The sequence below is a fragment of the Anabrus simplex genome, chromosome 6, assembly GCF_040414725.1.
Source record: "Anabrus simplex isolate iqAnaSimp1 chromosome 6, ASM4041472v1, whole genome shotgun sequence".
NCBI lineage: Eukaryota > Metazoa > Arthropoda > Insecta > Orthoptera > Tettigoniidae > Anabrus > Anabrus simplex.
The window spans coordinates 133,636,385-133,653,133 of NC_090270.1; the positions used below are offsets into that span (position 1 = coordinate 133,636,385).

A 16,749-nucleotide genomic window follows, 5' to 3' on the forward strand; every position below is an offset into this window, starting at 1 on the left:
TTTTCTATCACAAATTTGTGGAGGCATTCTTCAATTTCCAGAAACACTGCACTCCGCCCGCAGAACGCTCTGCGATCGCCGTTACTTTTTAGAAGGTTTTCCCCCTTCTTCTGCCAATCACGAATACACGATTCATCAATATCGTACTTTCTGCCATATATTTCAGCTTCGCTTACAATTTTTTCTCATGCACAGTAAATGACCACAGACGACGTTTTGAATCCATCGCTTACTATCAAGACAGCACTTATGCGGGTCAGATATGGAATTCGAATATGAGCGAGGTAGATTTCCGTAACCAACAGTCTCAACTCTCGCAAAGTACGATATCCCGCAAGATCAGCTATTCGCACACCCAGCATGCCAGCACAATTTGGATACAAATGACGATTGAGCATCCTTAGCCGCGGCTTTCGTATTTATCGCATATTTACCCATATTCTTTGATTTAGCATATTTCATTACCTTACATTTCGCATTTACATGCCACTGTAACCATATTGAGAAAAAAATCAATCTTGTTTTCTAGAACACAACTAAAACACAATAAGACCTGAATGCCCGTTTACATGTGGTCTATTGAGTATGGTACCCGCATTCAAATCTATTTCAATACTTCATGTAAACGTAGTAAATATTTAAGAGAATGAACGGCTTAAATAGTACCCACACCCAAGATTTAGAACCAATATTTTGGGGATAAAAGTGCGGGTGGTATTCAGGATTATGAGGTATACAGCATAAGTCTGTTATAGTGAGAATTCATAATGTCGAAACATTTACTCTCTATAACGGATTGTCGTTATGTCCAAATTTTTGTAAAAAAGTCGGGAAAAAACCCATACACATTAAAATCGGTATGAAACAGCAATCAGTTTGTTCAAAACTTGGATTTTCGCGGATATCCACACTACGGCTTACTCGTTTGTTGTTTTCCAAAATCCAATACTGAGTGAAAGAGTATGTTTAATTTCATTCTGAAAAAATTATAGTATCACTCCAGAGGCCTCTGTGGCAAACATCCCAGTTCACTTCCTCAAACAGCGCCACCCAACCTAATGGTATAATTATCATGAAAACATATTTCAAGCACACGTATAGAAATGATAACTTCCTCATTAAATATTTGCATGGGAACAGCCTTTCCAAAATTTAATTAAATGCAAGAAAATATAAACTATCCTCTGAAATCAGTGATGTACTCTGCCATATCTTGAGATGTAGCAAATTCTTACTTAATTTCAGTATATAACAAAAAATCCTGAATAATACAAACGGTACATTCAGACATTATGATTTCTGCTTGCATAATTTGTGATATTTTTTAATCCGGCATTAGTAACTCCTTTTCTGAAACATAGATGGTCGCACCTCTATCGCATTTTGTGGCAAACATTTCAGTTTTCTTATTCAAACAGCATCACCTATCCTAACTTAACAATACTATATGTTTGATGAAAACATATTTCAAGTGCCAGTAGAGAAATGATAACCTTCTCGCTATAAAGTTATATAACAGGCTTTCCAAAATTTAACCAGATGCGAAAAAATATAAAACTAACCTCTGAAATCAATGATGCACTCTGCCATATCTTGAGGTGTATACCAGTCTTACTTAATTGCAGAATTTAGCACTAAAATTAAGGGATCATTTACTTTGGCCTTTATTTTTAACGAATTAACAACTGCTATCGGACACGTTATTTACATATTTATTATGAAAACATGTTCTTCTCTTTCATTTCCATTTTTCTTTACGGAACAAAATCGACTGGTATTACTAATCGACTCCGACATCGCTTTCGAATGTCAACGAGAGAACTTGCTAGTGGTCATAGCGAGAAAATTATACCGAAGATGATTGATCGCCTGCAATATAATCGCTGGGTTCACAAATGTCGGTGACGGAAAAAATCGTGCACACTTATTCACTTGTAATAATGGATGCGTCAGTGATGGGGCTCTCGTAACCGAAGGATAATACACAGTTTAATATAGGAATTTTGAAGAAACCAACAAAAACTGTCGTTATAACAGGGTTCTTGTTATATGACATACTTGCTACAGCAGACATCTACTGTACTATCAACCATGTAGGAAAAAATGTAAACTGAAATTAAAACTTACATTACTAATTAGTCTTTCTTCACCTATATATTTTGATAATAACATTATAACTGAAGAAAAAAAAACACTGAAAATTTGAATGAAATGTTTGTATCCCAGAAATTGTCAGAAAACATTGTGGTCGGCTGCAACTCATATCCGAGTAAACATATTCTTCAGCAGTTTACATTTTCACACTCACAAAGCTTTGTGAATATGTTTTATACGACTTAGTAGCCCAATCTTGGCATGAAACATATGTCCACACAGATCACATGAAGTGGTTGGGTGAGGGCGGAGTTGTAAGATCCTTATTCATGAAGACATGAGGGGATAAACGTCCAAATGCTGAGTGGGCAGTATCAATTCTCCTATCAACATCTTGTGAGCATTTAGCATTTGTTAAGAGGATACTTCCTAGATATAAAAAGTGGTCGACCTGCTAATTTGGAGTATCCGCAATGGAGATATTGAAAGAAGGGAGGTTCGATCCAGGTGCAGGCTGCAAGAGTACTTTCGTTTTCTGAACATTAATGGAGAGACCAAAACGATCACAAGTATTCTTGAAACAACTGACTGACTGTTGCAACTCCTCAGGTGTGAGAGCAGGTGTGGCAGCATTATCTGCATACTGCAATTCCATAATGGAGGAAATCTTAATAAGCTTTTGGGAGCGGTCTAGCTAGATTGAACAGTCCCCCATTGGTTGAAGCGATATCTGATCTTTACACTTTGGTTGTCTGTAGATGTTCTATAGAGCATGGCAGCTAGGTAAAGAGTGAAGAGTGTTGGAGCAAGCACACATCCTTGTTTCAATTCATGAGTGATTAGAACTGGATCAGAGATAATAGTTTGATGAATGACTTGCCCAGATGTGTTATCATGAAGAGCCTTGACTAGATCTACAAAATGCCGTGGACAGCCACAAGTGTTTCAGTATTGTCCACATAGCTGGCCTCGGGACTGTGTCAAAAGCCTTTTCCAGATCACAGAACACTAGGTATGAAGGAGTTTGTTGCTCTCTGCATTAAACATATGTTTACACAAAAACAATAAGTCGGTGTAGGTATAAGACAGCTAACTGTTAATCTTGAAAAGATACCTAAAACTCTGTTCGTAACAGGCTTATTCTGAATCATTTCCAAATCACTCCTTGCACACAGTAATAGAATAGTCAACAGAGACCCACTTCTCACACTTCTAACAACATTTTGTGGATTTTATGTCTTTGTTGCAGGGGCAAATGAAGCATAAGCATCTTCCAGATGACCTCATCCTTTCTTGCTGTTTGGATTGCTCTGGCTTCATCACTCCTTCAATTCTTGATGACTTGCCATGGATAGTTCGAGGAAGGGAAGACTCCAATGCTCACGTAGTAAGAGTAGGCTTCATAAGTTCCATGATGATTCTTAAGAAAAGTCTTCTTTTTATCTTCTTTTGAGTAATTGAAGTACTGTACATTCATAACAAATTTTAGGATAGGCTACCTTATGTGACTTTACTGTATTTAAGATGCTTTTACTTACAGTCATTCAACACAAATCACAATGTTTTGCTACTAATATCTCTGAAGGAAGTATCACATATGTAACCGGTACTTCAGCAGCTACATCAAACACAGTTAAAGGGAGGAAAATAAATGCAATTACACGGTACATAAGACACTACATTCACAATAAAAAATCTGATGCACTACGCAGAACTCCGCCGAAAACAACACTAGTAAATATCAATGAGGGCAACTTGATGATAATAAACCAGGAATGTGGAAAGGAGACTAGGGATCCTTACCAAGGGCCATGGAGGTTGCGGTTTTCCGAAAAGCCAACAGCGATCTCTTGTTTTCAAAATATTAGTTACAAAATCAGCAATACAAATTAACTTCTGAAACAAATTCAGCTGTACACCAAATCAAGATACACACTACACATGAAATCAAAGTTCTTTGACAAATATAGTTTAGATGTTCCTAGACAAGAGCTTTGCCTTAAGTTCAAAGCAGTACACAAATACATCTCAGTACAAATCAAATTCCACACATACAATATTGAAGGTAAGAGGAAGCACAAAATACTATTACATTTTAGAGTGAAATCAAAACTTGCTTTTCACAACATCTGATCAAAGGGGTGACGATTAGGGCAAACTCCTGTGATACACCAACGAAAACTAAATGGAACTTAAAACCGGTCAGAAAACAACAGCGCTTACCCTAAGGTAGTCCATGCTGGTACCGAGGAGACGTTCACGACATCAAAAACTTCGGCAGGCTCGGCAGGCCAAGACCAAGACGGCTCAGAGACTTAAGACCTCTCACAAAATGCTGCCTAGCCCCTTTTAAAGGGAAATCTGGTCTAGGAGTAGCCAATCAGAACACAGGAGCTTGCCCAGATTGACCAATTATAACACTTTCTGCGTTCGCGATATTTAAATCACTTTCTCAAATACATTCGATCGCGAATCTTCCATTTCCAGAATAGTAAGAACATATTTCTCGAAAGCGTAACTAACAAAGGCCAACACACCCTGTTCAAAAATTTGTGTCACAAACTTTCTGGACTGTTCCAGTAAATATAGAAATGTAATCTACTAGTTACCAATATGTTACAAAAATATTTACACTGTACGGGTTAGGTAGTTACATGGAATACAAATAAAATATACTATCACCGCACTCCAGATCACACAGAAGATATTATTAAAACACAAGATTTACAAATAAAATCTCCTACAAACACTTTCCACTTCCAATATATTATTCTACACCTGTGTCAAAATATGTAGAATAATGCAGGCTAAATATCAAGATTTTTGCAGGTGCCTGATTAACATTTGCAACAAATTTTAAAAGAAGAGAAAGCAGGACTTTCATGGTGCTATGAATAGTCACAAATTTCAGACACGAGTGGATATATTATTAATCATAGGATTAAGAAATATAGGACCCTGTATTGTCTGCAGCAACTGACAATGAAATGGAGAAAGGATTAAATATTTTCTACTGAATGATATTTAATGATGTTACAGATTTTAATTTAATTTTCCTTCAATTTACAGTCATGGTTGAGGCAGAGAGGAGTGTCCCCACCAGAAAATGCAATGAAAGATGAGTTTGAAAGGTTGTGTCATATGAATCAAAGTCACTTAAACAGGTATAGCATCTAAATATGAGTATGGCTAATGTTGTTTATTTGCCTTTATGGATAATAAAATGACTTTTTTTTAAACCAGATATGTTATGGCACGAATGCTACACAATGAAGGCCATACTGTTCTATGACTTCCTCCATCTCACTCATTTTTCAATGCTATAGAATTAGTATGGTCTGTGACAAAGGAGTATTATATCGAAACAGTGGCTTCAAGGTCAAGCCATGAATTAGACAGAGCTAGACTTGTAGGAAGGGAGTCTCTTGATCAGGTAGGCCAAGGCAAAGTATTATTTGATACAGGCATGTGGATTTCACCAGATTCTTGTCAGGTTGTGATACCTGAATATATCCAACAGGTGAAAGCAGAGATATGGAGAAATGAAGCAAAACACATCAAGGAGATGATCGTGAAATACCATAAGGATAGCGAACCTGGTTCTTACAGATAGGACCTAGATTTTATATTCAGGGAGGTCAGGAAATTTAACCTGGATGTGAGGGCTGGTTCAAGGTCCACTCAGTCTGCATGAGAACAATAATTATTGAGGAGCCACCTGATAGTGAGATATCAGCCCTGCTCTAGAAAGCCAAGAATAATGAATGGCTGAGAGGATTTGTTGTGCCGACCATGCACCACCTTGTTATCCGCAGGCCTTAAGGTTGAGCAACGGTCACTTGGTAAACAAAGATCCTGCAAGGCTGTAGAGCTAATGAGGAGGTGGAGGTGAGGTGGAAATAGTTAGTGGGTGGTATGAATAAAACTAGAGTACATACTCAAATTTTATGCTTGTGAGCTTGTTGTACATCAGTGCTTGTTCTACATCAGACATTAGAGATTTACTTCTTTGCCTGAGGTCTTACGTCAACTTAAAGGCATCATATTATGACAAGAAGATCATAACCATAATTTTTGTTATTATATGTATTTTAATGTTATAATTATTTCTGCAACACTGTCTTTGTCTGGTATACATATGTTTAGTTATAACATAATCTGCTTAATTTTTAATTGGCTGAAGATGGCCACGAAGTGGCTGAAACTAGTCCCAAGACTGATGTAATATCATTTACTTGATATATTGTATTAAAAAGGGCCCTCTTGTCAATTGATTTCTTATATGTCAATCAGTAAGATGTTCATATTTCAACATCACTGGGTCCTGATCTCCAATACATATGCATGCAAATAAAGTTGTATTTTCCTCACAGCAATGGAAAATGTTCTCTCAATAACATTTGCAAATGTTTAATGGGAATATTTTGTCCTGTTAACAAGTCTTGGAAGAAAAATTTGAGGCTTTAGAATTAATTAAAACAAAATTACAAACCTTGTGAAGGAAGGAGACAGAAATATTTACAATAACAAACAGGTAAAAAGTATAAAAATGAGGTGGAAATGAATAAAAGTGTGACATGTATGTTAATATTTTAAAGCCTTTCAAAGGTGAAAGATTACAGCCTTGTTTAACCCTTGTAATTAGCTTGAACCAAGAATTCATTCCACCATAAATTCTCAAAGTAGCCCAATTGTCAACATGAAATTTTTTGATTAATTTTAATAAGCTACCCAAATTATCAAATCATCTAAAATGAAAGCAGACAACAATGATAATATAGTTTCCTACAAGACAATGTTTCACTTAAAAATATGACTTTCTTGAGCTTATCCTGTCTACTTTTGGGTTTGCTAGAGCCACCCAGGTTCATTTTGGTTTTGCCTGGGGGTTAAAAGTCAGATGCCCTTTCCGACGACACAAGATATTTGAGACAAAATTCTCAATGTAGAAACAACTGGGATTTGAAACTCAGCTTTTTGGGTGGGAAGCCAGCAACTAATCCACTGAGCTAATGATACCCCTCCAAAGCTTCAGTAAAAAATATATATCATCATCCATCATTTTCCAACTCCAGTTTCTTGGGTAAAATTACTAAATAGGCATACTGAAAAGTAAAATCTGTAATTTTAAAGATAAATTGATATTTACTTGTACCACTATACCTGGTTTTACTTTGATCTCAAGTTACCAATAATATTGCCAAAATTGTATTTCCAAATTGGAGAATGACAATACTGTCTCTTACCTCCTTGAGACCGGAATCTTTCAGCTAGAGATCGTTCTTTAGCAGTGGGTTTGCTAAGTAGGTCAAGAATTTCTTCTCCAACCTTCTTATTCTCCTTTTCACGAATAGATGGCATTGACAATAATGACTGAAACAAATCAGTAATACATATCATGAGATGAAAAAGTATGCAGAGGTGAACTAATATTTCTTTTGCATTTATGTAACTTATGATTTGCAAATGATACCATATGGTAGTTACAATTTAACATTTAAGAATTGATACCGAACATGTTAACCCTGTTGACACTCAGTCAACCAAGTTTCCAGCTGGAGGTACAGATTTTAATAAAGAAAATAAATGACTCATTTTTTGACAGAGTAAATATTCTATGACATCAGCCATAATGCTAATAAACAAATTTATTTTATTAACTGTCTATGCAACTCATTTGCAACAGGATTATACTTTAATATCTGATTATATCTTACAGTTCTTAATGTTATTATATTTCTAAACCTCTCAGTTACTGGTCCAACTATGTTTTTTAAGAAATTAATGCCAATATTTATTTTCTATCAGTTATGAAAATTTTTGATCGGTAGAAATCAAAACAGAAACACAATCTGCAGAAAGTACAGTATAAAATGGAAAGATATATTATTTGCACCAAATTAATGGAAATCTTTCAGAAACCTTTTATTTTAATCTAATGTCCTCTGCTCAGTGGGGAGAGAGAAGTACTAAGTAGCTATATTCTATTTGTCATTGTGTGTATTAGAAAATGAATCCATGATGATAATTTTTAAAAGAAACCTAGTACAGCAATGAATTACAGAGTACTTTGTATGAGTTTATTTTTAGTGATAAAATAATAGACTGTAAAAGAGTCTCAAGCGGTGATGAGTATTGTTAGATATAACCTAACCCACATTCCAGACGTACATTGAGCCAGAGTAACCTCCAATGGAATTAATTAAGATCTAAGGAAAAATAGTGTGAAATGCTGTTTTACCAAATTTGAATTAATTTAGCAGCGTGAAGAGGATGGAATTTTTCGGGAATGTGTGATCGTTGAGGTTGGATTGGTTAGATTTTTTTTTGTGATGTGTATTTCTATAGCTTCCTGTATGATTAATGATTTGCTTTTATTTTCAATGTGTCAAATTTTAAGATCTGTATTGATGTCTGTGAAAAAGCGAGAACTGTTATATACTGTACATGTTATCTGAAAACTGAATGTTGATTGTATCTGACAGCATTTTGGTGTTCTTTGAATCTGGTGTGGAAATTGTGTTTAGTTTGCCCTTTATATTGCTTTTGGTTCTTAACACTTGCATTCATAAATACCTGATTTGGAAAAAAGGACCTGTTTAGTCTATTTAGGTTGCATTTCAACTTATTAGATTAAATTACCACCTAATCGATACTTTATTACATGCCTTTGGCAAAATTATAAAAACATTAACAATCACAGTACATGTTTCGACCACTTAGTGGTCATCTTCAGCTGTATCCAAAAAGCTTAGATGATAATACATGAATAGTAAGCACATTGAGAGCCTCCGTGGCTCAGACGGCAGCGCGTCGGCCTCTCACCGCTGGATACCGTGGTTCAAATCCCGGTCACTCCATGTGAGATTTGTGCTGGACAAAGCGGAGGCGGGACAGGTTTTTCTCCGGGTACTCTGATTTTCCCTGTCATTTATCATTCCAGCAACACTCTCCATTCTCATTTCATAGCATCTATCACTCATTAATAAATCACTTTGGGAGTGGCGACCCCATCGTACTAATAGCCTATATTTGCTTCATTCACTCCATCCCTGACCCGGTCAATGACTGGAAAACAGGTTGTAGGTTTTATTTTCAGTAAGCACATTATAAAACCTTAATCTTTTTTTCCCATGGGAACCTTAAAAAACTATTACTATGTGGTGTTGAAAGATGAAGTTACCTTAGGACAACAGTAAATCAAACAGCTTATCACAGCCTTCTAGTACAGTTTAAATGGAGCTTCTAAGGAAGATTTTCAATATATCATACAATCAATAAACACCTGAGGACTGTAATACACATAGAGTTTTTATTGTATACAAGAACAAGTCATTCAGTAATCTTACAGAAATGCCTCACCACAAACTTTTAAAAGATGTTTTCAAAAATGTTTAATTGGAAAAATATGTTTTAACAACATTGTAGACACAAATTTTAATTTTAAGTATTCTCCTTTTATCCCATCTTACCCAACCTCCAAACTAAAATATAAATACTGTAAAACTGCTTATTTAAATGATAAATCTTCATTATTGTCAGCATAATTGCATCAATTACATGGGAGTTTAAAGGTTTAGCTTGAATATCATGTAATGTCATGTGCAAGCAGTGTCTGGATTAGCATGGAAACGCAAGCGAGCACTCTATTTTACATGATTATGAACGAGCAGTAGAATCCTAGAAGATCAAAATTCTCTGTTATGTCTTGTTCATGGTAATGACACTAAAATAGTTCAATTTTGGAGTTAATGTTCACCTGTCTGATATCGCTGTTAATGCCCTGAGAGGAATAAATTGAAATTTTATTATATTCATTTTTTTACGTAGTATTCCCCGCCTGGCTACTCATTCCTGCCACTCGGCTGATGAAAATTTCTGGGGAGAACACTCTACATCATCTACATATCTGCTTCAGTGTCAGATCCCTTTAAACAGTTGGTTGGTTAAGAAAATGTTCTTATGTTATTTAGGAATATGTTCACGATTATTCCTGATAATAGAACAATATTTCACACTATTTTCCCCTAGGTCTGCCTCCTTGGCTGAATGGTCATTGTTAAGGCCTTTGTTTCAGAGCGTTCTGGGTTTGATTCCCAACTGGGTCGAAAATTTAATTATGTGTGATTAATTATTTTGGCTCGGACACTGGGTGTCTGTGTTTGTCCCAACACTCTCCACTTCATCTTCAGACAACACACCACACTACCAACCACCACAGAAACATGCAACAGTGATTACATCCCTCCACAAAGGGTTAGCATTGGGATGAGTATCCGGCTGTAAAAAAAGGGCCAAATCAAAATGTGCAAACATAGTTCGCAACTGCGACTCCACAGGTGTGGGAAAAGTGGTAGTAATAGTAGAAAAAGAAGAAGGAGAAACTATTTTTCTCTAGCTCTTAATTAATCCCACTGGCAGTTAATCTGATGCAAGGTATGTTTGGAATATGTGTTAGTTATATCTATCTAGTTACTAAATTCTACGAAGTAACTCGCCATTCGGGACCATTTTGTACTCTTATTTTACCCTTTGGCTTACCTAACTGTCAAATCAACAGGGTGTGCTACCGTGGACTCGACTTACGTAGCCGCCGAATCGATGGGGCAATGCAATGTACACGAAGATATAAGTGAGCGAGAAGTTGTGGATATCTTAACACATAGTGACTGTGATGAAGATTATGATATATCTCAAAGTTCTTCTAGTGAATGTAGTGATGAAAACACCTCATCTGTGCTTAGTGAAGTTAGTGATAATGATATGAGTGATGAAGCAAACATAAATATTGCGACTTTAAATGTTCCCGTGCAACATAACAAGAAACAGAAAGTAGAAGAGTGGAAATCTTCTTGTCCATTAAAAGATATTCCTACAAAAGTGCAATTGACAAGAATTCCTGGGGTAAGTCCCTATTTTTCAAACATTGAACTTACGGGTAAAAAGATTCTGGATCAGTTTCTCAGTGATGACTTTAGCAAAGCGTGTGTAATAAGAAAAACTGATGTGCATTACTAGGTGAGTTTATTTCCTACAGGTTTTTTTTTGCTGTAATGTAGCAAATTTCATTGAAATAGTTATTTATACTGCGTTGACCTTTGCAGTGCAAGGCGGCTGCTGTCCGGCTTGTGACCTGAAGATGACGGGAGACAGCAACTGCAGTTTTGGTTCCCTATTAGGTACTACTACTCGCAGCAGCTTCCTAATTGTCTTCACAACGCATGGTTAATGCCATTCCAAGATTCCTTGTATTTCTAATCTATTAAAAATCTATTAATTTTATAGATTTTATAGAAGATGAAGAAAGAGTTACTATTTTCAGATATAAATAAGGACATAAATTAACATAGAGAGATTAATTTAATTAGATTTTATCATTTATGATTGGTAAAATTCTGGTAAAATATGCGACAAATGACGATGTTAATAGGCAAAAGAAAGAGTAATATTGTAACTAATTTAAAATTCATATATTTTAATATATAATTGAAATATGATACCAATGAACCATAGTCCTAAGATAATTAGTACTTGGCACCGCTGAGGAAGAGAGCGGAGGCTCTCGAAACATGTACATGTACGGTAATTAAATAGAATAAAGTGTATAAAGTATTGATAAGGCAGAAAATTATTTTATAGAAATTTGTATATAAGTCAGTACGGACCAAAATGGTGAAAACAGTCAATTTCTAATCTATTGTCGGTGCCAAGAATCAAAACCAGGTTGCCTTAACGAGATGGTAGAATTCTATACTGGAACCACAGTGGGGGGGTCTGTCTGATTCTGAGTATTTATGTACCGGTTTCACATTATTTGAGCAAATAGTTGCAGAGGTATTACGGTAATATTTAAATACAGCCACGTATGAAACTCATTTGCATCAGAATTTAAATGGTAAATCGAAGGTTCAGAGCACATGTTTATATAGTAAGCAAAGGGGTTAATCACTAAAGTACCGAGCTCGATAGCTGCAGTCGCTTAAGTGCGGCCAGTATCCAGTATTCGGGAGATAGTAGGTTCGAACCGCACTGTCGGCAGCCCTGAAAATGGTTTTCCATGGTTTCCCATTTTCACACCAGGTAAATGCTGGGGCTGTACCTTAATTAAGGCCACGGCCGCTTCCTTCCCACTCCCAACCCTTCCCTGTCCCATCGTCATCATAAGACCTATCTGTGTCGGTGCGACGTAAAGCACCTAGCAAAAAAAAATCACTAAAGTTAAACTCATACAAAGTACTCTTTATTTCAATGCTGCAGATTAATTTCTTCCAAAAATCATTATCATTCATTCATTTTCTAATATATGTAAAGATAACCAGACTGTAGCCACATAGCACATCTCTCTCTCTCTCTCTCTCTCTCTCTCTGCTGAACAATGTTGTCCCCCACTTCACCTTCCTCTACTACCACCCCTACAGACATAATCAAGGCCAGTCACCTGAAATCAGTCCAGCCTCGAAAGCTGGAGGTAATGGACATGAAACTATAGCTGGCTTTAAGTTAAGTACAGAAAACTTCAGCAAACCTACTAACATGCTAATAACAGACTTCAATATTCATATAATTTGTCACACTTGTTCATTACATCACCCATCCACAAACACTGACAAGTTTATGCAACATAAACAATACTGTACATATATAAGCATGGTTAAAAGTGATCTGACAGAATATGAGGATGTTCTTGTACAACAAAACATGTCAATCTGTCAGATTCTTTTCCTTAGGTATGGTACAGTGTTCTAAGTGTTATATTTCTCGTGTTTTGACAGACTGGAAAACTTAAAAAGTTATATATACAGAGTAGACAATGAAAAAGAATGACTTCCCTCTTAACAAAATATTTTCATTGTACCAAATTTTAACATCATCACACAAATATTCATTCTCTCCAACTCGCACCTCATTCAGAATGCATGATGGCAAGGTATTAAGAGAAATGAGAAGGGTTTTCATTCCACTTCAGAGAACATTAATTTTTTTTTTCTAGTGGCTTTACGTTGCACTGACACAGATAGGTCTTACGGCGAAGATGGGATAGGAAAGGGCTAGAAGTTGGAAGGAAGCAGCCGTGGCCTTAATTAAGGTACAGCCCCAACATTTTCCTGGTGTGAAAATGGGAAACCATGGAAAACCATCTTCAGGGCTGCCGACAATCGGATTCGAACCCACTATCTCCCGGATGCAAGCTCACAGCTGTGCGCCCCTAACCACATGGCCAACTTGCCTGGTGCGTAACATTAAGAAAGTATGAAAATTTACATTACATTTATGACCGTGTAGCTCAACACATGAATCTAACTCATCTTTCCTCCATGGAACATGAATCTAACTCATCTTTCCTCCATGGAACAGACAATTTTATTAGAGCTCCATTTAGATATTTAAAGGGGTAAAACTTGCAATACACTTCTTTATCCTCTACTGTGGAAAGGAACACAAGACTGCTGTAAATTATTATGCTAACTGAGCAGTCATACAAAGGAACTACTATATGTTTGGGAAAGACTAGTGTGTATCCCTCATATACTGTTTTTCATACTGATTCTTGAAATACGAGTACAGAATAAAAGCTTTCTACTAATGTTACACATACATCACAGAAACAAAACATTTATACCAAATAATAACGGAGAAAGAAGTGCAGAGAAAATATTTTATTTGTGAGACTCAGTTCCAAGCATTTTTTAAAATGTATGAGTCAGTCTAATGATATAGATCTCTCTCACTAACATAAATTTAAATGGCCACCAGCTGTACTGGGAATCAATCTTGCACACTTGAGCACAGCGAGTCCCTAACCAATTAAGTTATACAGCTCATATGACGAGGAAATGAAAACAAAGAAATATCATCAGCCTTCTGTCTTCAACCACAGTCAAAATAAGTGATAACCATACAATTCACATTCACTTTTGGCTACTAAGTCAGAAGAGGTACTTTACCATGATATCGGCAGCTTTAGGATCCTTCTTTTCCTTCTTCTTTTTCATGTCAGTTTTATCATCCCTGTCTGTATTAGCAACCCTAGCTGCTTTGGGTGCAGATTCTCCCTCTGCATCACCCCCATCTGCTCTTCGCTTCAGTCCATCTTCAACAGGTTGATCTGCATGCTGTCCATCAAAATCATGCACCATAGCAACCAGTTTGGTGTGTTCTGCCTGAACCACTTCCAGTTCTTTGTTGCATTCCTTCACACTACAAATAAAGATGAAACACACTGCTCACTGATCTGATGTAGATTCCAGAGCACTATTACAGTATATACAGTACTTATACTCTTCACTCATCAAAAGAAACCTGGGGTATTTTTTTCTAAAATATGAACTCATCAACTGTAAAGGAAAATCCTGAAATTTAAACTGTTTCCTAAGTTTCTTAAAGCATCCAGTAAGTGGAAGAAATAACACCCAGTATACATTTTAAATAACTATTATCTATTATGAGCCCCAAATGGGGATACATCTTAAAATACCCTCCACAGAAATATAAAATAAAATGCTATTAGGTATCATATATACTGTAGACTATAGGAAATAATATCCTGATATTACAAACTGTCTATATAATGATTATATATACCTAAAGAAAAGAGATTAAGAAATCCTGAAAAACATGTGTGCTTTCTATGAAAATGGTTCCAGGATGATAAATCCATGGACAATATATCTACTTTTCAAATAGTCTATCTGGAATCATGTCCATAAAAATACTGGACATTATATCTCCATTATAATTAAGTAAAGTACTACCAAAATATACATTTAACTTAAAGTCCACATCTTTTCAATATCCATTATGTGTAATAATAGTTTAATTGAGTCTATTAACTGTATGCCGTTAAGTTCCAATTGGTATTTTGCCATCTTGTGAAAAATTGGTATAAGTTTACTTTAAAATTGGGACAAGCTGAGCAAATGATTCAAAATTAGGTTGCCTATAGAGAAAGAGGTGAAACTGAAAGAATCTGAGAGGCATGTCTTACTAGTTGAAGGATTAACCTGAAGAATTCACCACTGAAAACAAAAATTTTGATAGTTTGTGTAACTTAAAATTAATCAGCAGCTATACTTAATTTCCTTCTTTATCCAAAGTATAACATAATCTGTCTAAAAAAAACAATGAATCATTATTAAATAAAACTTTCATAGACATAAAATGAAGGTATTTCGGTAGCTTTAGGCCCCTGCGCATAGATTATAGCAAAGCAAAATCATCTCCATACAGGCCTTGGAGGGGTGGAAGGTAAAGGTTTCCTCTATTCGTAACATTGCCACTTGATGGGGTAGAGTGGTTAGCTCTATGCTCGGCCACCTTTGTCCCCAGGAATTAACCTGATACTCATTTTTGGTGTAGGCTGAGTGAACCTCAGGGCCATATGCACCTCCGGAAGTGGAAATCTCGTTTCTTAAATTTTACAACTTCCTGACGGGCACATAGATTATGGACATCATAAATGTGGACACAAATGCCTGTAAACATTATAGCCCTAGACAAAAAAACGTGGACATAAGCACTGTGAAGTCTGAAAAACTGGACATGTCGTTAGCAGACGTAAAACAGTAGACTTGACATCTGTCAACTTAAGTAACACTCCGCTACCAATACATTTAACAATTCAACAAACACCTCATGCATAGGTTTGAACAAAATTATGGATAACAAACCGACAATGCCAATCTATAGATTGCTTCAAAATTTATGCAACAAAAAAGTTCCCCAAATGAAAACCATGTCAATTAATGAGTTAATGATAGAGTGTCTACTAGCTCTATGAAATATTAACCATTACTTTTGTTTTTATGAATTTCTAACTTTTGGGAAAATAAGGTATCAAATACTGTATATTTTTAAAATCAAAATTATATGTCCCCCTGTTACAGCAAACTCAAGCCTAGATATCAGTAAAACTACACTTACCAGCATAAAAGGAGACATAATGCTGTTACTGATTAATTAGAGGATTAGTGAGTCAAAATAGCCCGTGACATCCAACATGGACTAGTTATTCATTGTTACATCAGAAACAAATCAGTTGGGGACATTTCACTCCTCCTGAAGTAGCCCAAATTGACTGTTGGTTGGATTCTTTACAGCGCATGAACTCAGATAGGTCTTTTGGTGATGATGGGATAGGACACAGTTAACCAGGACTGGGAGGGAAGTGACCGCACCCTTAATTACTGCAAGGTTCAGCCCCATCATTTTGCTGGAGTGAAAATGGGAAACCATGGAAAAACCATCTTCAGAGCTGCCGACAATGAAGTTTGAATCCAAAGCTCAAGCTCACAGCTACATGCCCCGAACCGCACAGTCAACTCCTTTGGTAAAAATTGACTGTTGATAATCTAGTAGCACAAAGGAAAATGTTAAGGCACAACCACAGAACAACTATGGCTGAGTAAACCACATTTAGTGGCATGCAGGGATTTGAAATTTGAAAAAGATGCTACGTGAAAATTGTTGAGCATCGAGTGAAACAATCACCTGAGAGTTCAGCAGCCAGCCAGCATTATGATTGTGCCGAGAGTTCAGAGGAATGAGGTTCCAAGGTCAAGCAGTTGCCCATAAACCAAACAATTCTTCCATGAATGTTAATCCCCATCTAAAGAGGTGTAAAGAAGAATAGTGTGAGAGGTAAAATAAACAACACAA

At 36.2% G+C, this 16,749-nt stretch overlaps 1 protein-coding gene across 1 annotated transcript in view; it reads right to left on the minus strand.

Annotated features, from left to right (window-relative positions):
- Mettl3 (methyltransferase like 3) overlaps positions 1-16,749 on the minus strand; it is a 144,217-nt gene that overhangs the window by 79,726 nt on the left and 47,742 nt on the right. The window contains exons 4-5 of the mRNA XM_067149938.2: positions 14,040-14,292; positions 7,341-7,467 (exon numbers count right to left, since the gene is read on the minus strand). Of these exons, the coding sequence (XP_067006039.2) occupies positions 7,341-7,467; positions 14,040-14,292 (380 nt within the window). The remainder of the gene's footprint in view (positions 1-7,340; positions 7,468-14,039; positions 14,293-16,749) is intronic.